The sequence below is a fragment of the Idiotropiscis lumnitzeri genome, chromosome 10 (assembly GCF_059441095.1).
Source record: "Idiotropiscis lumnitzeri isolate Australia: NSW breed Sydney's pygmy pipehorse chromosome 10, RoL_Ilum_1.0, whole genome shotgun sequence".
NCBI lineage: Eukaryota > Metazoa > Chordata > Actinopteri > Syngnathiformes > Syngnathidae > Idiotropiscis > Idiotropiscis lumnitzeri.
Genome location: NC_142400.1, coordinates 19434717 through 19460018, shown reverse-complemented (window position 1 = coordinate 19460018; position 25302 = coordinate 19434717). Strand labels below are relative to the sequence as shown.

The 25302-nt window shown below is 40.8% G+C and overlaps 1 protein-coding gene across 1 annotated transcript in view; it reads left to right on the top strand.

Moving 5' to 3' along the window:
- Positions 1-25302, top strand: part of LOC148329593 (zinc finger protein 407-like) — a 172452-nt gene that overhangs the window by 126082 nt on the left and 21068 nt on the right. The window contains exon 9 of the mRNA XM_088307791.1: positions 3124-3302. Within this exon, the coding sequence (XP_088163917.1) occupies positions 3124-3302 (179 nt within the window). The remainder of the gene's footprint in view (positions 1-3123; positions 3303-25302) is intronic.

The following is a 25302-nucleotide window of genomic DNA, read 5'->3' as shown; positions in this document are numbered from 1 at the left end:
ATAACTCAGACAGAGCGGGAATCGAACAGCCAACCTTTCAGTTGCTGGACGATCCGCTGTACCCACTGAGCCTCGGCCGCCCATTAGAGAGATGATGTGGTTGGAACCCCGAGTCCTTTGCCATAACATGATCACAATACCGTACGTTTCCCTTATGCATTCTGTCAATGACATGCCCTCGTCCACCTGCTGTTAGTGCTGTGTCCACTCTTGCAGCTTTGCTCCCCTCAGAATATTCCCCAAAGAATGATGAACAGCTCGTCTCCAAAACTCAAAAACTTTGAAGGACATAAAAAGTCAGCTGTCCCACCTGAGTAACGCGGCCCAAAATGACATCTGTCATTTGATAGAAATTACTCTCTCTTTTTTTTGCCCCCTCCCGCCCCCACTGATGTCCTTTCACATGACATTGATGTGGGTGACCACTTGCCAATTAAGCAACATGCCCACTGAGAAAACTCCACCGAACGTGTTCTTTTCCAGCAGGGTTTAACACATACCTGCTCAAGAACGGCTTCGCTGCCCCTAGCTCGAGTGTGTGGCGTTCTCCCTAACTTCTGGTTCCGAAGCCAGATGAAGTAGTTTCAAAACTGGACTTAATGAAGTGTTACTGGCTGGTTCCCTCACACATCCTTTAATACTGGAAGTCGACGCCAGTGCCAGGGGTGCGGATGCGGCTGTGGTCCTCCTGCAGGAGGATGATCATGGCATCGACCATACAGTCAGCTACTTCCCCAAAATGTTTGATCAGCACCATGTCAATTACAGCACCATTGAGCAAGATGCTCTCATACTGCTTCTTGTATTACAACACTCGAAGTAGCCTGAACAACCAATTAAAATTTTAAATATTAATTACATTTTGGCTTCCCTTGATCTTTACAACGTTATCATCCAAGATGTATAATTTGTGTTATTGCAAATGTCTGATCAAATTAAAAAAAGAATAATTTAAATCAATTTCAACCACAGGGCAGGGTGTGTAAATAAAGTGTTAAAAACACACTTTATACCTGACATTCACATTCTTGTGACTGTCTCAGTTTCAGTTCGTTGCTATCAATGATTTGATTTATTAGATTTATTTTTTAAACCCAGCCCTATTCGATAGTAACCCTCCCTGATTGGCCAAGACCTTGCTGGCAATTCAAAGAGCCTCCGGGGAGTGACAGCTGTCGACCTGCCTCATTGCTCGCGGCCTCCAATGCAGTGAAACTTGTTAAATTAATATTAAGTACTTTACGTTCTTTGTGTGACTTAAGGCGGAAGTTAGGTTTTTTTTGTATTAGTTTTGTTCTTGGTTTTTGTTTATTAATATGCATGTCAGTCAGCATTTGGTGCCTTTTGTTTTTTTAGTGCTTTTGTGAACCAATTTTGTTGTTGTCTTACTGTATATTATTGTTAATACATTTTTTGTTAGAATAATTGTGTACATTGATGATAGTACTGACTGTTCTTGTTTGTGACACCTTGGGACTGAGAGTGACCTTCCCTTCTTTGCCCCTTCATATTATGTTATGCATTGTATCCAAGATGGGTGCCTATCATAATTTACAAAAAAGATGGATTTCAGAACACCGGTCTTATATTTAGCTTTTGTTCTGAAACCCAAATGTCTTAAGTATACAATTAAAACACAGTTGTTGACCTTGCTGTTCCAGCACTTTCGGAGGGGACTTTACTTTATGCCATGAACATTATTTCGTACGCTTCTCATGACTTATACCTTTGAACAATGAGATCACTCTTATTCTGCAGAAGCTGTCTGCAAACTATGTCTTGTTCTGTTAGATGTGACTACAAAAAATGTCAGGAAAGCTGACTGGAACAGCTGAACATAAGTTGGGGTAAATCAGATACACTTAAATGGTTGCAGGTGTGTGCTGACTCCCATCCCTCAGAAATATTTCATTGTTATTTTAATTGAGTTGTACATGATAATACAGTAGGTGGGTCACATTATTGGTGGACAAAGTTTTTGAAATTATTTATCGTATAGTGGTCTTATTTTTTTTAGATTGCAAAAGCCTGGCATTTGAAAAGGGATGTGTAGATGTTTTATATCCTCATCCTGTCCTTCGTATAAGGGTGTATGTGTGGGGGTGTGTGTGCGTGGGGGTGTGTGTGTGGGTGTGTGCGTGTGTGTGTGTGTTTTTGGACAGGTTTAGATCGAGCCTTGCAGCAGGTTAGGCAGCATCATTAATCAACAAAGGGTTGTGTGTGACTGTGCACTGACATTGTTACATCCTGTATCATACAGTAGCGCAACGACCACCCTTATCAGATTCAAACACACGTTTCAGTGCTCTGTAGGATACTCGTTGGCATAATTATGAATAGCTTTAATTGCTACATATTTCAAATACTTGCAAAATATGCATATTTTAGAAAAAGTATTCTGGCAGCTGTACAGGATGTAAAATACAAGCTTTATAGTTTCTGCTCTTTATCCCGACACTTAATATGGTTAATATATTTTTGTCCATTCATTCCAAAGGCATGTAAGGTCACATATCACTGATATTGGTCAATATCTGGGTTTTATTTTTTCCTTTCGGTTTTAATTGACTTGAGATCAGTGCTGTATCTTGATGTATCCAACCGAGGAAAATGAATGAAAGAAGGAATTGCAGGATTAGTCATTTTGTTGATTGCTTTCCTTTTTGAAACATATTTATTTCGGAAATTAATGTGTTGAGATTCCATCCAAATATGGCTGCTATCCCAGGTCCTAAGTCCATATCAAATATTTGTATGTATTACATACACTTAAACTTATTTCACAGTTGATAACACTTGTAACAAATTGTTGTATGTTATATATATATATATATATATATATATATATATATATATATATATATATATATATATATATATATATATATATATATGTATGTATGTTTGTAGGGGTGTGTGTGTGTGTGTGTGAGTGCATGTATTTATGTGTGTGGGTGTCTATGTAGATATAGAACGATATATAGCCGCTTACCCTTATGGGGTTCGCAAGGGTGCTGGAGCCTATCCTTCTATTTCTAGCCTTCTTAGTGCATTAGGCCGGGTATACAATATATATGTACAGATTTGTAATTTTATTTATTCATTTTTTTTCCCCTCTGCCAGATCCAACTGTGCTGAGAACATTCGAAAGCACATCCTTCATACTGGAAAACATGAGGGAGTGAAGATGTACAACTGTCCAAAGTGTGACTATGGCACGAACTCTCCCATAGAGTTTCGCAACCACCTAAAGGACAAACACCCTGATATTGAGAATCCAGACCTTGCTTACCTCCATGCAGGTAGGTCATTTTTTCTCATTTTTGCCTAGTCAAACGCAACAAATTTAATACAAAAATACATATTTCATGTCAGCTTCATACATCATCAAGATTTCATTGTTACACACTAGCTGTCCTGCACCTGATTTACTATTGCAAAATTACAGTACTTTCTTTCACCTTCTTATTTAACCCTGGAATTATTAGTTCATCTTTCAAAGAACATGTATCTATTACAATAAAAAAGAATCTTATGGGTTTTGAATAAATCTGACCAAAGACGTCTGAGGTAGCTAAGGACAAACAAAACACGCTCTCTAATATCCATAGAGGTTAGATTTTCTTGTCTTGTTGAATGTTCTTTTTGTCTGGGGATCAAGTCTTGCTATCCACAGCCACAAAGACTCGCCTCTCAAAGATTGTTGGTCTAGTCCTCCCTGTCAGTCACTCAGACCACGGAGACAGATGAAATCATGTTCTTCCTCTGTTGGGTTCCTTGAATCCCATTGGTCTTCATTTGTCCTTGGTGAGCCACCAAATCCAATTGACAGAGTGCTTGTCCTTCAGAAGAACAGAGGAGATAGCCTTTATGCTGTTATCCTTCTGACCTCTTTAAACTGTAGAACACAATGCATTTTTGCAGCATTGTGGTTCATATCTTACTAAACTAAATAAGTCGCATTTATTGTTTTCTGAAAACTTTATTTTATCGTCAAAAGAGTTTTAAAGTTGTAATCATGTTTCAGATGCAAGGACCATCCTTTTTCTTAAAACTACAGATGCACCTAAATCATACCCTCTCACCTCTAACCCAGCGCTTCCCGAAAACCTTTCACCCCATAATTTCCTTCACCTTGGTGTCACTGCATACATGGATGACTTTGCCTCAAAGACTCCTGTTTGTTATTAGATTTTTTTGTTTCCTTTCATTTTTAATAGTCTGTTATAAGAAAACACAATAATTAATCCAAAATCCTGTTGAAGAAATTTCCACATATAAACAGGTCATACTATGACCCCATTTCATTGTAACCATATATCCACTGTATACATAGTTCATGGTCATAGTTGCTGACTGAAGGTCAGCATGTTTATGGAACCTCCATGGTGTGGAGAAACTATAGTATTCTCCTCTTTTATTCATTTTTCACACGGCATATATGAAATGTAACACATTAAACAAGCAAAAACGTGACGTTACTTGCATTGACTCTAATTTTTGGTGATCATCTTAATTGATGTGATGATCTTGTTTCTGTCAAATGGAAAAACAACAATTAATTTCCCACATCAATGCATTAAAGCTATGGGTGGTTGTGTGCGTGTGCGTGTGTGTGTGTGTGGGGGGGTTCTTTGAAACTCTGCTTGTGATCTTTCTGGCTTTTTAAAAAAGGTGTGGTGGTAACCCCCCGAAAAATGAAAAGCAGTGCTTCATTTAACTAGACAGAACAAGACCAAAAGAAAGAGACAGGAGAAAAAGATTAAGAGGGTGGATGTTGAGTTAACCTGCATGTGATTGCTCTCTGTCAGAGTGGCACCAGGGCCAGCAGTGAGAGGAAAATCATCTCTGATGGCCCTTCCTGCTTTTTCCCCTTTGAAAGACACAGATCAAAAGCACCCTACTCACAAGCCCTTGCAGCCCCATCGCATCGGATTGATTGACAACCGAATGTCTTGCCTGCTGCTCTGTCTTGCCATATAACTCTCTCTTCACCCGCGTCGCTCTCCATCTTCCCTTCTTTATTCAGTGTCACAACTTGAATTAAAGCCATTCTCAGGGATGAAAGCAGAGGCCTTTTCCAAATGAAAGAAAGGAGGGAATTACACTTTACAAGTAATGGTTGGGAATGATAATTAGAAATTGTGAAGAAAATGAGCAAAAAGGATTGTTTGGTGTAATTAAATGGTAATGGCAATTGTCTTTCTTTTTCGATCTGCACAAAACCCTCTTTTAAATACGGGATACGACTGTTTGGATGTTTTGTGTGCAACACCACAGAGATGACAAGGTGGGTTGTGGTCCTCCTTGCTGTCCCTAATTAAGTGGCCACCTAATACGGCTACAAACGGCTGGCTATTCGAAATCACCACAAAAGGAGGGGGGAAAAACAAAGAATGTTGTGCTGATATACGTTTGCTTCGTTGAAAGATGTTTGGAATATGTAAATGATGTTCTCATCTTACAGTTTGGGATAAAGCATAAGCGGCGTAGTGGACATTCAAGGAAGGCGTCATTTATTTTACCTGTCTGGCTTGATTTGGTAGTAATTAATTAGTTTAACTTGTAAAAATGCTCAAGAGCTGAAAAAAGACCCCTGTGTTGATTTGACTTTTATGGCAACATTTTCAACACACAGGTATCAGAATCAGAATCAGAAATCCTTTAAAACACATCACGTTGCTGTTCTGCAAGGTAAGGGTGGTCGTGTGTGTGTGTGTGTGTGTGTGAGTTTAGAATGGAGATGGCTCTTGGAAATAAACTGTTTCTCAGTCTATTAGTCCTTGATTTGATGCACCTGTAGCGCCTGCCAGAGGGCATCAGGTCGAACAGGTGTGAGTTTGGGTGGGTATTGTCTTTGACGATGTTGAGAGCCCTTCTGAGGCACCGGGTGGTGTAGATGTCCGACAATGAGGGGAGAGGGCAGCCAATAATCCTTTGCGCAGTTTTGACTGTCCTCTGGAGCCTCACTCTGTCCGCCTCAGTGCAGCCGCTGTACCAGGTGGAGACACAGTACGTCAACAGGCTCTCGATGGACGAGTGGTAGAAGGCCAGCAGCAGCTTCCTGTCCAGGTTGAATTTCCTGAGGACTCTCAGGAAGTGCAGACGCTGGTGGACTTTCTTTACCACTGCTGTGGTGTTGTGAGTCCAAGAAAGGTCTTTATTTTTATTTTTTTTTGCTTTGCTTTGACTTGCAAGCATAGACGTGAAATATGGTGGCTGTATGATCGCAGTCAGAATGAGCAGCAAGAAGTAAACAATTCTTCAGAAAATCTACTTTATGCTGTCTACTTCCACTTGTAGTTGAAGTTTGCTGTTAAACTAATCATGAAACAAAGGCAATTCCACTTTGTGTATTTAAAACGAGCGCATTGACTAGCCTTTCAGTCCAGTAGCCTAATGCTAATGCTAAATAACATCTAGATGCTGTAACCCTTTAAGCTATGGATTGAAAACAAATGGTGCAGCAACAGACAAAGAGACACAAGATATTATTGCTCAGTCCATCCATCCATCTTCTGTACCGCTTCTCCTCACTAGGGTCGCGGGGGTGCTGGAGCCTATTCCAGCTATCTTCGGGCAGTAGCCGGGGGACACCCTGAACTGGTTGCCAACCAATTGCAGGGCACACAGAGACGAGCAACCATCCGCGCTCACACTCATACCTAGGGGCAATTTAGAGTGTCCAATCAACCTGCCATTCATGTTTTTGGAATGTGGGAGGAAACCGGAGTACCCGGAGGAAACCCACGCAGGCCTGGGGAGAACATGCAAACTCCACACAGCATGGCCGGAACCCACGCCGGATGCTGTCTTTCACTGTGAGGCCGTGCCGCCCTAGTGCTCAATCATCTAGATTTTTTTTTTTTATCCTTTGTGAAGTGTGAGTAATATTCGTGCCATACTGATGAGCTCAGGGGGGATGAGATGTCTCAATGGACAGTATATCCGTCTGTCTATCTCATACTGCCCCCAGTTGGCCAAGGCGGCCACACTGGAAAGAGCAGGCCTCTGGCAGTTCCATTGATGCAGTGTGACAAAAAAATTATTTCGTTTAATTGTCATTACGGTATGCTTTTATGAAGTACAATATTTTGGAGTGCTATTTACTGAGTACTTTTACATTTTTTTTTCTGAAGGGGAAGATTGGAATGGATTCATGGCATTTCCATTAATTTCACTGGGAAAAGATGTTTTGAAATTAGTGTTTTCAGTTACTCTTGGAACCCAACACTGAGTAACCCTTGAGTTGTGTGCTTAACATGCATGTTTGTGCCAATTTACTTGTGTTTACATTGTTTTTATTGGTGGGAATTTTTTTCTTGAATGACACAAAATAAAAGGAACACTCTGCCTTTTGCGTTGGTCATGTTCAACCTAATTTAGCTACCAGTTTCATTGTTCAAATCTCAACTTGATAGAGATGTTGTTAAAGCAGGAATTGTCCAAAACTTCTCTTGACTGTTTTGCACGTCAACTCTGCAACATTCGGTTGATTGCTGTACCGATATATCATCTGTAGATGATGTCTTGAAACAAAATTTTATCTGTTGTTCATACTTGGATTTGTTGACATAGAGCACCACAGCTTTCTCAGCCACTGACTGCATCACCTGTTAGTCTGCGGGAATACTATAAGCAGGATGAGTGTGTTCGGTCTAATGTCGGTGTATTGTACATAACGCTGAAACAATCAAAGCATACACACTAGGTCCTCTCCGATGAGTGATTTATGGAGAGAATACTTGTGGGCAGCATTCTTCCTCCATGGGATAGTGAATAAAACCAGACAGACAGGTCATCTTCTTTTATAAAACCTAATCCATTATTCAACCACCTTCTTCCTCAATTCAGACTCTCACAACTTACCCGGATACAGCTATGCTGTCGAAGACAAGAGGGTTACACAGACAGGTGGAAAACGTTGAACAAAAAAGAAAGAATTGCTCTAAAGTTTTCAGAGCGCAGACGATTGAGGCAAGTCAAAACTGCTGCTTTTCAGTTTCCGCCAAATCTTGACCTTTACTGAGCCAACACAACCCCTTGTTCTCAATGTCTTCCCTCATCTACACCCTCTTTGGCTCGAGTGCTCTTTTTATGAACTCTGATGTGACCTTTGCCCTCTTATACTGTACCAAGCACCCTTGTCTTCTTCATTTGCTTCTTGTCATCTGGTGACTCCAGACACAGCAGAAGCATCACTAATTACCAGCAGGCTCAACTTTCCCAACTAAACAACCAATTATCAGCGCTTTAGCTAAAGCAGAGTCCCATGTTTTCTGATACAGTGGCCTATTAAGGGCCCTTATTTCTCCCCCAGCATAATTGAATCCCCTGGCTGCTAATCAGTGGGCTATTTTAAGGCAATGTGCAGTTGGTAATCAGAGGTCCTGCCTATTAGACTATCAGATCCCAATTAAGTGCCCTCTTATTTCCAACATAACAAGTCACTACTGCCACTGCCGTTATTGTAGTTCGCTTTTTAGTGGCCAGTTTCTGTTTGGAGTGCAAAAATAAAAGAGTAAAGGTTAATTTCAGTGTTAACAGTGTTTTGGGTTTTTCTTTTTTTTTTTCCTCCACTCATATGTGGTGTGGAATTACTGAGACGAGGGCTGATGTAAAACATAAAACTCTCAATTGTCTAATTGATATGGCTCACTGCTTTGTTTATTCCTGTTTGCTACACAAAATAGTCTTTTACAGTACAAGCTGTATCAAAAGAGTTTAGTCCATTTCTTTTGAGATTAAATTTTATGGTCTGCTTCCATCTGCAGAGTAAGTTTAATGTCAACATAAATCTGTGCTGTGCCTGAAACACTGATTTCATGATGAAACTGATGGATGTAATTCAAGTGCCTCTGTAACATCAGGGAGTGCTCAACCTAATCTATTGCAAATGTTTTTTCAACCACTTTTATTTAGGTTTAATGAGTGCACATATCACAAACCTCTCATTAGCAAATAGATAGGCACTGAAGCTGCTAAACTACAAATTCAAACATCTATCTCCTGCTGCCTCATGGGCCTCTCTGGCAAAATTGGATGCGTCTTATTGCAGATTTTAGATTTGAGAGGAAAAAAGTTTGGAACTGAATGCCTTCAGCAACAGGACTTTTTTCTGTACTCTCAGACGTACAGAACATCTCTCTCCAATTCTCTTGGTTGCGTCTTGGTGACTGCTTAAAGTTGAGGGGAGCCAGAGTGTGAAAGAGGCCCACAGAGAATAGCTTTTGAACTTATACGTGAATTCACACTGTACGTGTGTGTATGTATGTGTACACGTATGTGTTGCAAAAAGAAAGTGTGCACATCTCAAAGTCTGTGTGTTTAGTGTCGGTGTCGACTCCCCACAGCCTAATTAAAGGGCAAGGGAAGCCACTCACAGAGAGTTTAAATCTAAAAGCCTAAATTAGCACTCAAAAGGGGTGTGGCAAATCCACAATTCCACACAGGCCATGAAATCTCTTTTGACACCTTTGGTAAAAGGGGAAAAAATGAACAAGGAGGTTGAAGAAAGGGGTAACGTTTTAATGAGAGCTCAATGCATATCGGTTTTTTTTTCTCTGTGATGTAAGATGAATGGGCTCTTACAAAATGACATCACAGTTTGTTAGCTTCACATTCTGTAGTTAATGAAGGTTGATGTGTGACTTGAAATCTGTCCTCGGTGTTGCCCAAAAGTAAACTGACCACACATATTGTAGTAGTAGTATAGCAACTACCATAAACATTGTCATATGATTCATCAAAACTGATTTTGAAAATAGCTAATACACATACCGCCATTTACTCGTATGTTGGTTTTGCGTTCAATTTTTATTCTTTTTCTGGTATCCTGATCGGTTCTTGGTTGACCAAAATTTTCCTAAAAAATATGGCCCCTATGTCTGTAGGTGGATTTCCCTCCGCCTTTTGGAAATACCACGTCACACATACATATTGTAGGCACCAAGAATGGCGGCGGACAGTAACATAAGCTAAATTTGGGGGGATGAAGACCTTGAAATCGTTCTGGTATTAATAAAAGGAGGAAATATTAACCTGCGTTCCCATACAGATGGAGAAAGCGGTGATCTCCTTATCTCCAACAGTATTCTTAACATAAACAATCTTCTTAGCCGTCTCGTTTTCATATTGGCTCCATATGTTATATATGTCAATATATTACATTTAGTCTTAATCATTTGAACAAAAATGCTCATTAGTTTTCGTCACATTTGTTCATTCCTATTTGTGATAGTTTTAGTCGACGAAAACTCAAAAAGGTTTTAGTCCATTTTCGTTACTGTCACGGGTTCGTTTGTGGGGAAAAAATGATAATGATGTCATGTCATTATCCACACCCCTTTTCCTGTACAGGGTCGCGGAAGGGTGCTGGAGCCTATCCCAGCTGACTACGGGCGAAAGGCGCACTACACCCTGAACTGGTCGCCAGCTAGTAAAAAAAATGATAATGATGGCACAGTCAAAAAATGAAGTTCAGTGGGTTTTAATGACCACAAAAATTGCCCAATAGGTGAAAAAGATGTTTACAGTGAGGACTCAACAAAAAATAAAGCAACCCAAAACAAAGAGAAAATATATCCGATTGAAAATTCAACTTCGACTTTAACATAGCTCTGTTCGCTTACAGTCTGCAGCAGCTAGTCAGTTACTTGGCTCAGCCATCCTGACAAATGAATTCGGAACTCCTTAAATATGCTTAGCCCCTCCCTTCAGGCCGACCATTTAAGATAATCTTGCTATATATAAATAATTATAATATTAATATTCAAATTTCAATGTCTGTTAACTAACCGGAACCAAAATTCACATAAATAATATTGGCAAGTTCTAAAAAGGTCTTCATATCGCAGCTTTCAAATTACTACAAAAAATACAAATAATTGGCTAAAAATGGTTCAGTCCAAAGTGACTTCTTCCGCCACCAATCGCCATTTAAGGCATGATAAGGAATTGCCTTGGTTTGCTCCGTATGACGTGTCCAACCGAGGTGGCAGTATGCGAGTGTTTTGTCGTGTAGGTGTGTGTGCTTATGCGTGTGTGTGTGTGTGTCGAGTGTGCACCCCCGACACGGGTAATGAGTTTCACGAATTGTCCAGGCAGTGATGAAAATATGACCGCGGACTGTTCCGCGGGAAAAAGCCTGAATAGAGCATAGCTCCGTGGGAACAAAACGGCCGAACCCGTGAGGGAGTGACATCATTCAACGGCGCTCCATCACAGTTACAAATAGGCATACTGTCATGACCCGCGTCGGGCATGTCAGTGTTTGTGTTATTATTTTCTTCCCTCCTTCCTGCCATGTGCTTTTGTTTTTGTTTTCGTCACCTCCCTGCCATGTGCACCTTGTTTTTGTTTTGTCAGCTGAGAGGGGCGTTTCCCTCTCAGCCTTTTCGTTCTCACCAGCCACGCACCTGTTCCCAGTTCATCATCACGCACCTGTTTCTCATCTGCTCCCTTGATCACTATGTTTATTTAAACCCCCCAGACCGACACCACATTGTCAGGTCATTGTTCCTTCTTGCCGCATTTCCCGTGTATCTCGCTACCTTTGGACTGTCACGACCACGCCCTGTTCCCGTTAATGCTCTTGTCATCGTTCCCTGTCCGCCTTGTTCGTTCCCGTCTCGTTTTTGTTCCTTGTCCTCGTTCCAGTTTAGTCTCGTTTAGGTTGCCTTTTGTTATTTGCACCCTGCCACGTGTTTGTCCTGGTTTGACCCTGTCAATAAATTCCCTTCAAGTTACACCTTCCCCTGCCTCCTCGCCTTTTGGGTCCACCTCCTCATCGCCGCAAGGCGATACCTGACACATACAAGGTTTCCACCCAAAAGCAAAGACTTTTTGATTGACTACTAAGGATTTTGCATTACAGATAAAAGTGGTAACTGTTTAATCCATGCTCATTGATCCAAAATAAGATGAGAACCAAGACATTTTATTTGGCAACTGCTGTGGCTTAATTTCACTTAAAGCAACATGAAATAATAACATTTTAACAAAGCAGACTTGTAGTAGACTTGTTCTAATATACATAATATACAACGTGTATCCAAATTCATCAAATTCAGTGTCTCCAAATTCATCATTACATCCAAGCGACCCTTGTGAGGATAAGCAATCCAGATAATGGATGGATAGAATTAAAGGGACAGTGTGTACAATTTTTTTTGCCATCTATTGGTGAGCTATAGAATGCAACAAGCTAAATTCAAAGGGTGCACATTTTGAAGCTCACGCATTGTGATGCCTCACAGAGACCACACTTTGCAAGCCTAACACCAGTTTCTTCAGCAGAAGTACCAGCAAAATGTAATCACAAACAACTTGTAATATTTACTCAAGTGACAAAATAAGTTTGTTAAACATGCTGTAATTATTGATCCAGCTAATTTGTGATTGGGTGATTGTTTTTAAAATGAATGCACTTTGAAAAATCTCAACATTCCACACACTGTCCCTTCAAGAGTTTAATTATGTTGTCATAGGTAACAATGATTAACTTATTTTTTACACACGTATTGCTCATAGATAGTATTTTCAAAGTTTACTTAACAAATGCCTAAACACTCACAGGTGTTGTGATGATCATATTTCTATTATTTCTCATTTCATAGTTTTAAATCCGAACAAATCAGAGCTGTAAGTGTGCCCAAAATAGAATGTGTTTGACCTTAAAGTGTGTGAGTTCAGTAGTGGCATCTGTAAGGGTTAAGTGATGTCTGACTGCTGTTTGTCTTCATGGGTCTTTGTTGCATCTTGAGTGTTTTATCTGCTCTCTTTCAGTCCGGCACTGCGTTCACATTATAAGTTGCATTTGTTTTTGTAACGTCAACGAGTACATAATAAGATTAGATTCAACAGCAATCACAATTTGGCATCATGCCCTGATGTATGAAAATAGCCCAAGTTTATGTATGTGCATATTGGAGTGTTCATGTTCTCATAGAGTCTCAAATGTCACTCTATTGCAGTCATTCCTGGAAAACAGATGTTACTTCTGTCAAATCTGGGCCTAGAGGCATAAGAGACCTTAACGGATGTCTCTCTTCGTGAAACACACAAGCAAACTATTTCCTTTACCCACACACTTACAAGCAGGACTCAGACTCACCCTCCTGCATTCACAGTGAAGAATACAGATTCAGGTTTCCTTGTAGATAGTGATCAGCCTGGCTGTGGCTTCAGAAATGCTATCTTCACCTTGCTGCTGAATTGATAATACTCACCCGTATGCATTTTATTACAAAAGCCCAGTTCGTAAAAAGGTAATCATTTACTGTTGCTACTATCTACCCTAAGTCATACATCTTCTCTACTCACAGGACAAAGTTATGCCGCTGCTTCTCACTTTTTTTAAAACTAGGTTTTACTTTTCAATGCATTTATAAAATAACAGCTGCTTTAAGGGTTTTCACCTCCTGCGTTCTCCTCATAGCAAGCGCCAATAACTGGGCCGTCGTGTTAAATTTGTTCATTGTATCTATACATGCCTACTGTGTGTGTGTGTATTGCACATAAGGGCTAAATGACAGTGAATGAAGGGCTAATCCCTTTTGGGTGCATAGCAGAATTCAATATCAGGCCCCCAATTCCAATTATCATATTTATCATATTTATTAATTCTGTCCTGCTTAATGCTGTCTCTCTTCCTCACAGTTGCTCTCGCTCACAGATCCTTCTTTGGTACATTAATCTATTTTTCCCTCCAATGCTCTCTCCACTGGTGACATGCAAGCCTGCCAGTCATGTTGATTGACAGCACTCAAGTGGCCCACAGTAAAGTGTCTCATTTTTTCTTTTCATTTTTTCTTCTTGGTCAGACACTGTAATGGGGTCTTATCGGGAAACCCAATTTATTCGGTTTTTTTCCTCTTCGAGAAAAAGCGGGTTGCCACTCAAAGTGATTGACAGCTCTCAGAATTGCAGACTATAGAGCTGGGATTTCCTTTAAATTGTCATGTTTATTTTTCTTTTTTTTTTTCTTTTTAAGATTGCAAAATTGCTTGTATTACTTAGCGTCCAATGCCATATGCGCAAACTGTTAAAACCCAGACAGTTGTACTGTACATTAGCTGCTGTTTTGTTTTGGTTTGACCTTGGCAGTGATTTCAGCTGACAGATGGCAATCTGTAGTCAGCTCAGCACGTACCAGGTTAAATTTAGCCCTGTGAACATCTTTGTTTGGGCATGGATTTTCATCCTCAGTATCAGAAGTATGGGTCAGATATTTTTATTTTACAGTTTTGTGTATGAAACATATTGTTTTGCTGAGAAAGTGTGAAACTCAATTTTTATTCTCATTTTATCTGGGTGCTTCTTTCCTTCCAGAGTGAGTCAAACGCCAATGTGTGCGCCTTTCTTTGATATGCATTTCAAAACACATCCCTGTGTCATCTTGTGTGTGTTTTTATTAAATGTCCTTTCCTGTGTATGCATGTAATGCTTGTTTATGTCTATCAGCTCCCATGTGTAAGTGATTGTGTGTGTATGACCTCCGAATACCGAGGCTTATCGTGGCAGTGTTCCACATTATTGATAGCGAGCAAAGATATCGACAGGCCAAGCACCGGCAGCTTCCAGCAACGCCGGCAAACGGGATGGGGCTTTGATATGACATATTGTGTGTCTCAGCACAAGCCATAAATAATTCTGACACGTTTTTGTATGCATGGGAAAGTCCTTGATTCAGCCTCCCATAAAAATAAACTTCTATTATGGAAGGTATTTGTCAAGTGGGTGCGTGATGGATGGCCCGGCGTTTACCCTGTGGCAGGACGATGGGTTATGGATGCCCGCCGCCCCTTGCTGGGGGAGGAGTTGTACCTAGCAACACTGACACCAGAGTAATTACTTACCTCCTCACCACCACAACACTGAGAGGAGGGAGTGGAAGAGGGCATAGTGGTCTGTGTCTGGGTGTATCTTTTAGGTGGGATAGCAGTTTTATACCAACATCTCAACCACCCTCCCCTACCCATCCTCAACTTTCTACAATAGGCTAGAAGGGAAGTTACAATATGTGCCATTTGCAAAGGGTGGACTAGAGCTGGGCGATAATTCAATGTCAATATGTATCGCGATTGACACGTGATTGTTATAGAGTAAAAAATGATTGATAAAAAGTTTGATAGGAAAAAATCATAATGCAAACCGGACAGCAACATTGTGAATGTTTGTAAGCAGCGTATAACTATATCCAAACACAAAGAAACCGCTATACCAGCGAAGAAAGAAGCTGCTAAACCAACGACGCATGCGTGTGGCATACTTACGCAAGCGACAGAGTGCCCTAACTTCAAATAAATGACAAGGCGACTCAGTACAACTCTCACAATAAAATATACTAACCTGATTAAACATGCCCGGATGGACACGTGGGGTACAAGTTAAGGAATTCCCTGTCTTTGACCTGCTAGCACCAGTGTTAGCCAAGTCTGAATCAGACAAATAAAATATGAACGGACTATGTCAAGAATCAGTCCTCTAAAAAGATTATTAGTTAGAGTATTTAGTTCACGACACTTAACATTGTATGACCATTGAATGAAGGGAGTGTATCAACAATATTGCTTTGTAGTAGCAGCTAATGCAAATAAGTATTTGAAATGCACTGGTGGGGGAGAAACTGCACGGTACAATACTTTAAGATATATACAAAAACATTTTTAATGTTTAAAAAAAATCACTAATCATCAATACTGACTGATAAAAAATACTTATATTGTGAAAGAGTTTTCAGCCACGTTGCGCAAGAAAACGTTCTCGTCCTGAAAGAAAGTTTTTCGTTTGGATTTGTTAGGTTCACACATACCTTGTTCACGCAGGTAAATAAGGTAGTGCTCGGTGATAAAAAAAAATGTTTCTCATGAGGACTGGAAAGTTACTTGTCCTAACGAGAAATGTACTCATCCAAACCAGAAACCACAAACTCATCCTGTCAATTGCTCACTGGCTTGATGCCAAGGTTTAATAATAATTAAACACTTTAATCCATCCATTATCTTAGCCGCTTTTCCTCACAAGGGTTGCGGGGGTGCTGGAGCCTATCCCAACTGTCTTTGGGCAGTCGGCGGGGCACACCCTAGACTGGTTGCCAGCCAATCGCAGGGCACACATAGACAAATAAACATCCGTGCTCACAACTCACACCTAGGGGCACTTTAGAGTTTTCAATTAACCTACCATGCATGTTTTTGGAATGTGGGAGGAGACCGGAGTTCCCGGAGGAAACCCACGCAAGCACGAGGAGAACATGCAAACTCCACACAGGAAGGCCAGAGCCGGAATTGTACCCTGCACTTTTCCAGTAGTTTTTGAAAGGATGATGGATGATTCTAAAGTCAAATTTTGTGTGACTGTTCCCATGCTATAAAAGAAGTTCATTGAATAGAACCACCCTAGTGACTTACATTGTGGCCTTTTTTCCCCAAAACTCTACTAATTTGCTATTGTTCAAAATTAAAGCTCTGATGATTTGCCGGAAATATCACTTTTGAGAGCATTTTATTATGTGTGTGTGTGCATGCGTGCATGCGTTTTTGTGTAGAGAACTAAACTCGTACAAATGTCTCTGTTTTAGTTTGTATGCATTCACAAGTGTATGCCCATGCACACATTTATGAATATGTACAGGCATTTGTGTTTGCTAATTAGGGCATATGTGCATGTTTACATGTCAATCTGTGTGCTAAAAAGCCAGATTGAGGGCCTTAGGTGCCATCTGAGGATGAAGAAGGGTAGGCGTTGGGTAAGGAATATGTTTTCCACTAACCACTACACACCTACCCTGTGTGGGTGTGCAAGTGGCAGCTTGGGTCACGGTGGGGCCACAGTGGCAGCCTGTCAGTGGGAGTGACACCTGTTCACCACTGCTCGTCACTTCATCTTTACAGCTGCTCTCGTACCGCTGCCTCAGCCTTTTTCTCTCTTCCTTGTTCGCTGCCCTTCTTCGTACCTTCCTCCCACGAATGCAGCACAGAGGCGAAGCTCGTCAGGTGAGGATGCGGTGAATAAAACAGGTCCAGATGTTCTTTCATGCGGAAATGGAGTAGGATTCTTGTTAAGACACAAACACTGACAACTAACATCAACATATTGCCTCAGTGACACGAAGCCGGCTGTTAAATGAGGTGACTGCTACAAGACGGTTTGTGTAATACAGCCCATATAAGCAATGTACACTCACAATCTTTAATTAGTACAGGTGAGAATGAACCAAAAGTGTTTCACACTGCCTCACATTGAGATATAGAGGCAGTAAATATATTTCAGGACTTCTTAAGATAGTTCATAAGTCACAGGACTCCATTCAACACTAACCAACTGCAACATTAGGTACATGTGCAGTTGTGCACTAGAGGCTGACATTTTTTCATGAATCCCACGGGATGGGATTACCCAGTCGAAAAAAAAACTCCACGGAGAGTGCATGAGGAGAAAGGGGACAACAAACTGTTCAATGAATGTGTAAAATGGACTCACAGCCAAACACACCAGACGGTAGGCAGCTAATGAAAAGTAGTTGCCGAACCCCGCACACTGCGCAACATCACTGAATAGTTTAGCTGTGTGTGTTGCGTCGCTCAGTGTAGGAAAGGAATGACTTTGAATAAAGCTATCACATGGTTTATACATAAAGATAAGTTTTCAAGACAATCACATTATTAGGGACACAGCAATAGTCAAGAGTGGGAACTCCATTTCCCTCACAGTAATGTATTCACTTCTGAGTTAATGTTTGCAGCATAGCCTAAAAATGCATATTGAGGCAGAAGATCTCGAGAAATGCTTTTTTTTAGTATGGATTGGGTCTTGGTTAACCTTGTAACCCTCTCTCATGATCTAGAAAGGTGGACTTAAACTGCTGTCGGCTGCTACAGATGGGGTCAGAGAGAGGAACGGTTCTCAGTCAATAAGCTTAGAAGACCATCAGGGGCTATCGATTCGAATGGACAGCGGAGCTAGCGCTGCACTAATTGTTTCTTTACTAGCCTCTGGCAAAGAAAACAGTCATGGGCTGGAAGTCATGAATCTTACATCTGTTTTGTTGTGAAAGCATCAGGAGTTAATAGCCTTTGATTACCAAGGTGCGCATGTGTGTTTGTCTGCCCGTGCATGTGTGCGCGTGTGTGTGTACGCGGGCGGGTAGGCTGGGATTGAGGGTGTTGATGTACCTTATGATATGAAGCAATGTATTAGACTAACTGAATATATGTTGGCGTTGTCGTTTAGTTCTCATGAGTGGTTGTTGGCAGCAGCTTCAATGACATCGTCCGCTCAGTTTTAGCTAAATTTCAGTTGCTGTTCAACCGTAAAGCCCACACACACTGTTTTTTTTTTGTGTGTGTGCAGATCACACTGATTACTTACTATTGAAATGCCCTTGAACCGATAAGCTTAAGTGACTTGTATGAAAGTCTTAAACCCTTTTCTTCTCATCAGGGTCTCATTTGATGAGGTATTTTTCATAGTTCACCTGATCTGTTTAATGTTCTGCTCTGCCAGATATTTTTCTTTTTCTGGGGGGAGTCCTTTCTGCTATTCTAATTCCACTGCAGCATATATTTGTGTCCTCATGCTTGTGTGTGTGTTTGTGCGTGCATGTGTTTTGTTTATTGCGCACGGTAGCAGAGTTTGTTTGTGAACGACTGTCAGAGCGGCCAGCCAGTTGTGATGAAAGACACTTGGACCTTCCCATCCATTTCACATTTGCTCCAATCAATTATTCAACAGGACACCCAATTAAAAATGAGGGAGAGCGGTCAGGGCCTCGCCCCCCAAAGGCCGCCACTCGACAACTCTTTCTGTGAATAATTGGTGCAATTAATTTAGCATTGCGCAATAGAATAGTTCTCACTCTCCTCCATCTTTCTATTTCTCTCTCCAAATTTAATGCAAAACCTCTCAACCCCAGCGGTCATTATAGACACATGGCGAAAACGCAGTGTTGTAGTGATGTCACTAGAACATGATCATGAACTATCATTGAACATGCAGGTGAGGGTGAGGGTGAGTGTTTTCATGCAAATACGGAGTCTTTTCTTGAGAATGCATTAGAATTGTGTGAAAAGTTATGTACCATTAATAATGTGTTATTATAAGTGATATTATTTACTTTCTCATTCTTATGGAAATATGCCATTGCCCAAACTTCCAAATTGATTTGAAATCATAGCAGAATATAGAGTTATTGTTCACCATGTTTGTGATGTGTATGACTTAAGGATTTCTGCCCCTGAGTGAAGTTTTTCAAGGAATAATCCAGCTTCAACACAATACGTTAGTACAGTGCCATTTTTGTAGGCTTAACTATTGAATTTTACCTGTTCCCTCTAATTTTCTATGCATCAGAGCATTCAGACAAACTCCCTGAGCATCCCTTGGACCACAGTGCGCAATATCAGACATGCACATGGAGGCCAAACCAGTAACACAATTTCCTGTGTGCGCGGTGGGCGCCATCGTCGCCATGTGCGCTGAGAGGGTGAGAGCAGTGCGCAATTGCACACGCCCATAGCTTAGAGGGAACATTGCTACGCTTATGTTTTCACGAAATCATCATCAAGAACTCCACATAGCCGCTTGTTAAAACATTTAAAACGCAACACCACTGCGCCACCTGAGAGTTAGATACACCCTCTGCAGGAAGAGAAATTTGGTCAAGTCACACCAACAGTAAATGCTGTCGTACAAAGTCATTATTTCTTCATTCCGTACACACCTTCCATTCCCCCTTCCACAATTATAGTTAATTTGCTGCTGCCCTGACAAGCGTCTGCCATCATATGGCACCAATACCATGTGCTGTATAAAACACATGCCCCATAATGAGAACATTCTCCAGCAGGGTGACAATAAATGGCACAAAAGCTTCAATTTATACAATCAGACAAACAGAAGACTTATGATGGACTGAACACCCCCACATTCACCCAAACCCGCCCATGTCTTCCCTCTACCAGCCCCTCCCCTGTCACCCTATCGTTATTGATCATTCTCTTCCTCTTTTTATACCCCTTCCTGCTAGCCCACCTTCCTCCACAAACAACCCCCACCCACCTCTTTTGATAGCCAGATTGACAGATGAGTAATTCTACTGTCAGTGCTGACTGACACATGGTAATGGGAAGACGTTTCAGAGCAGCAGTACAACACAAAATAATTTCCAATTTACCGCTCATCAAAAGCACTCATACAAAAAGAGAGAGAAAGCGAGAGAGCTTAGAGAAAGAGAGGAAAGGGGGGTGAGGCGGAGGTGAGGGGGAAACACAAAAGTGGATTTATGGCTTCAATTACTGATATTTCACATTTAGTTTAAAGCGACATGTTTTTGTAATGTGACAGGCTTCAGTGGATTTGAAAACCTCTTCAGACCTCTCCGCTCTTCCTCTAGCCCCCCACACTCGCTGTAGAGATAATGAAAAGGGGACTCAAGAAGGTGGATGATGGGTGGGGGTGGTGGGGTGCAGAGGAGAGAGAGTGATAGCTGTGGCTACTGAGCTTCTTTGAAAAGCCAAACTCTGAGGAAGATGAGGCCTTTACGTTTATTTGTTGGACTTGCAACTCCCCACAACATTGACTGGGGCAGGCTTCAGCCTCTACACCATCCGACTTTGGTGAGATTCATTTAAAACTGTCATCTTTAGACTACCAAAGGATGGTTTTCTGTGGAGTTTACAAGAAAAGGGATTATTTTTTTAGCAACAACATTGTCTCTCTGCATGTGTATACTGTACATGCAGTATATTGCTCGAGTGTGGACTCGGCATGTGAGAACATAACTTCATTTGTTCACTTCAATTTCCCGAAAAGTATTGCCATGGCCGTATAACCAATTTTAATCTACACTAGGCCAAATTTATGTAAACAGGTAGGAGTCACCTCCCACAACATCACACCGACAGCCCATACATCGTGTACCCAAGCATCTTCCATAAGTGTTTTTTCTGTACTTGTTCTCACCTCACCGCCTGTACCCCACGCAACCATTTTGGATGTCAAAGAAGAGAGTGATACAACATGTTGGTGAAAAAGCCTCTTTGTTTGGGTAGCCTTCTGGAGTGAGAGAAAAATACCACCTTCTTGCCTCAGCAATAAGAGAAGGCATAAACTACACTATACAGTACATGTAAACAGAATATACTGCAATCGTGTCATCCATTGAACCAGCACACGCAATAGTCCGAAATATGCATAGAGAAAGTCAATTAAAAAAACAATCCTCCCTAACTCCATCTCAATATCTGACTGCTTATCTGTCTGTATATTGGTATAAGCGTCTTAATGTAGTGCAGGCCCAAGTGTGGACTGAAAAGGGTGCCTTAACGAGACAAGACACTGCCTGTCTGTGTGTGTGTGTGTGTGTGTCTGTCCACTTTTCCATGCGTGAATGTGTCTGGGCGTATTGTTTGTTTCTTTCTTTCTCAACAGCACTTAGAGACTGTAATGCATAACCCATGCCCCGGTTACATCTGTAAAGCACTTTATTTTGAAGTCTGTCAGTCCACCCTCAAGCATCTCCAGTTGGTCCAAAATGCTGCTGCTCACCTCCTAACTGGAACCAGTAGAATAGAGCACATACATCCAATTCTGGCCTGCCTGCACTCACTCCCTGTACATTTTTAAGTTCTTTTTAAGATAATTTAAATTGCTTTCTATAGTCCACCTTACCTCTCAACTCTACATACCTGCCGTGTGCCTCAGGCCAGCAGACCAGACGCTAACTGGATGTGCCGAGGAATAAGTGGAGGTTGCTAAACATTCGGCAATCCCACTCTCTGCCCAGTTTTATAAGTCTTCTTAAAGAACATTTGAATTATGTATCTTTTAACTCAGCATGATGTTGGGCATTGTTTTAGTGTTTTATGTTTTTTTGTGGTTTTTATTTTATTAATTTATTGTTTTAAATGTACTTTTGTATGTCTGATTTTTACTTCAAGTACAGCCCTTTGTATGCAGTGATGGTTGTTTTTAAAGTGATCTATAAATTAAGTGAGTTAAGTTTTAGATATGTGACAATGATTTTTGTAAAGACTGAATTACGAAAAAGTGATGTGGCTTATGGCTGTGTTTCACATCTGTATTACTGTAGTATTGTTAAATGATTTGACTTAGACGTAAGAATGGTTTGCGAGCAATTTGCTTAGTGAGCATGCTACTAAACATGGCATCAAACCCCCAACTGCTGCGCCACACTGTCTCCTTGAATTCACTTATTGATTAACATTTGATTAAAAATGTCAGCGCAAAAACATAATTGAACAAAATCTGAGGACTAACCCTATGCCAGTACGATCACCTTAAATGTCATTTACTGGAGTATTCTATTACTGGAGAAACATGTATTTGTCATTGGTAGGGAACCAGAAAACAAGAAAAGTGTAGATAGGTTTTTATGTATGCATGCCTGATCCCACGTGGGTTTTTTAGTTCTGGACCGTGACACTTTATCCGTCCTCTATTAAAATCCCTGAATCCAAACTTGTGGTATTCAATCATTTTGATTAAAAGCCACGGTCTCTAACAGAAGTGTTGAGAGTGGAGCTGCACGGTGGCCCACCACGTTTGAGAATTCATATATTTTCATAAACTTTTAACAATGTCAATGAGACACGTCTTCAATCTTTGGCTGTGCGACGGCAGGGCATTCAATCTTTCTTTAGCTTTTCGACAGAAAATTTGAATATGAGTGCAGCGTTATTAATGTGACAGTTCATATGGAGAGCTTCATGAGGGATTTGTGCGGCTTTTTTTTTTATTAGTTTAGGAGACACGTAGCAGAGAGAAACGGAATAAGAAGAAATGCTCTGTTAGGTCAAACACATCAAGAGGGCACATTCTCATTCCTCGCTGTGACTTTAACATGTTAATTTTCCATGCCCAATTAACAGCCCTAACTAACCAGCAACATTCATTTCTGCTGCTTTCGTATATTAGTGCAAATACATTCTTTGCATTTATTCATTTATCATTCTGTATTTCATTGCCACTAGAACTCTCTGTCTATCTGTCTCCCATTATCAATCGTCAATTATAAGTCATTACTCTTTTTTTTTATTCATTTCACTTGATTGTTTTAATAGGTTGTGTTAAAATCGGAATTTATCGAACCGATGAGAAGATTGAGCCGGATGACTTGAGGAGGTTAAATTTAGCTTGATCCGGTGTCGTCGGTCTGATTGTCCTTGATGCTGTAAAGAGCAAATCCTGGCTAATATGAACTGGTTTGTCAATGCCAAATCAATGTGTATCTTACATGAACGCTTACCGGCTACATAATCCATAACAGTTGGTAGAGTAGCACTATATTGAATGTCTGATGCCTTTGACGCATCTTTGGTGTCATGGGTGGTGCCGTACAGGCGCCTTCAAATGAGCCTGTTTTCCATTCATACAGTGGAGTTTTTATTACCATTCTCCAGTTACATGCCGTAATAACACAAGGTATTTTATCAGCATTAACTTGAAAACTGTAGATATCCACCTATCAATATGAAAATGCTGTCTCATGAATGTGTTTATTATTTCTTTGTTTTTTGATACACAATATGGACAAAAGTATTCAGACACAAAACTTAATCGGTCAGGGGATTAGACTAGTGATAATGAGAGTAGTGTCTAAATCACAATGTCAAATTTGAGTCCACTTGTGTTTTCTGGTGTTTGCCTTTCAAAATCTATTGCATGCAAATGACAAACCATGTCATCAAAGTTATACAATGTCACAGACTCATTTTGACCCATGTTATGCGTAAAACACTGGTAAATATTATTTGGATGGAATCAGAAGACAATTTAGTTATTTGTATCTCTAGGACACTGTATTTGGTCACAAGGCTGACTTTCATGCAAGCTAGCGATTGATGACCTCTTAGTTGACAGTTGCCATATATATGGATTTGGTTGTGCATGGTTCTATCTCTGTGTGCCGTGCAATTGACAGGCGAACAATAGACGGTCAAGTCTGCTTTTTGCGCATAATGAGCTGGTGTAGGCGCCTGCTTTCCCGTGACCATGAAGCGGATATGCAGTAGAATGAATGGATGTATGGGGAGGCCATTGCACATTGCACAATACAGGATCCATCCTGACCTTTCCAATGTTCTCCTAAATGATTTGCCCAAATGTCCGACAGGCACCCTCCAAAACCTTCAAGGGAATATTGTATGCAAAATGGAGGCAGACGATATATTTTTTATACCATTTTCCATATCTGTAGGGTTAACTTGTACGTTTCTCTAATGGTTTGTTCGTGTAGCGCATGTTTATTTATTCAGAGATGGTTGACTTTGGGACCCTCCCATGTTCTGACTTGAGTTTATTCCACCCTCTGCTGCGTATCACAGCCTTGTTGTCAGGAGGATGGATGGAGTCTGTCCCACCCAGTGAAAACATGGCCAGGCATCCAATGGTTACCCGCTGGATAACAGATAGATACGGACGCAGTGCATACCCTTTTGGGTATTTTAAAAGGGGGCTTTGAGTCTGTCTTTGTCCATTTTATGAGTGTCCATGTGTGTGCGTGTTTTACAAGTAAGATTGTACGGCCTATTGTAGCCATGGCACTGTTAGAGTACCTGCTGGCAGCCCAGTAATGATGCAGACTGATGATGTTAATAAGATGAGCCCCCCTCCCCTTGGCTACAGGACATACACTCTTGTTTTGTCCTCACACACAGATGCGCATACAAAAATATGCATACAAAAGAAGAATGTGTACAAATAAGCGCTTTGCAACTTTTAGTTGTCACACAGTTTACTGGCGGTATTACGCTTTTGCCTTTTCATTTGTTCAAAAAGAGAAGGCAGCTCAAATGACACTGATCTGTACGAAGACACCAAAATAATAATGGAAGTACAAATGCAATTGTGCGTGCTGTGAAAATCTATCTGCTGGAAGGGAGAAAGACGGATTTACCACGTGCGGTATCGCAAGGTCTTCATGCATGTCGCAATAGTCTTGCTCTTTTTATTTAACAGATAAAAATCAGTAATTGGTGGTTGATGTATGAGTTTCGCTTCAGGTGCACATATGTACTTTACTTACCCATATATCGCTATATGCGGCTATTCTGTTTTGATCGTATGAGCACTGTGGCTTCGCAGGAAACCGTTTGTTAACTGCCCAAGAGCTTAATCTGGCCTCTCCGTCACAGTGTTCCTCCTTTGTTTAAGCTGCCACTACACAATGTTCATCACTTTATTTATACATATTGTTTGCTGTAAAAATGTACTATGTAACAAAAGTTAAACGTGCTTTTCACTATTATCACAATCGTACCAATATGTCGATGTGCATCA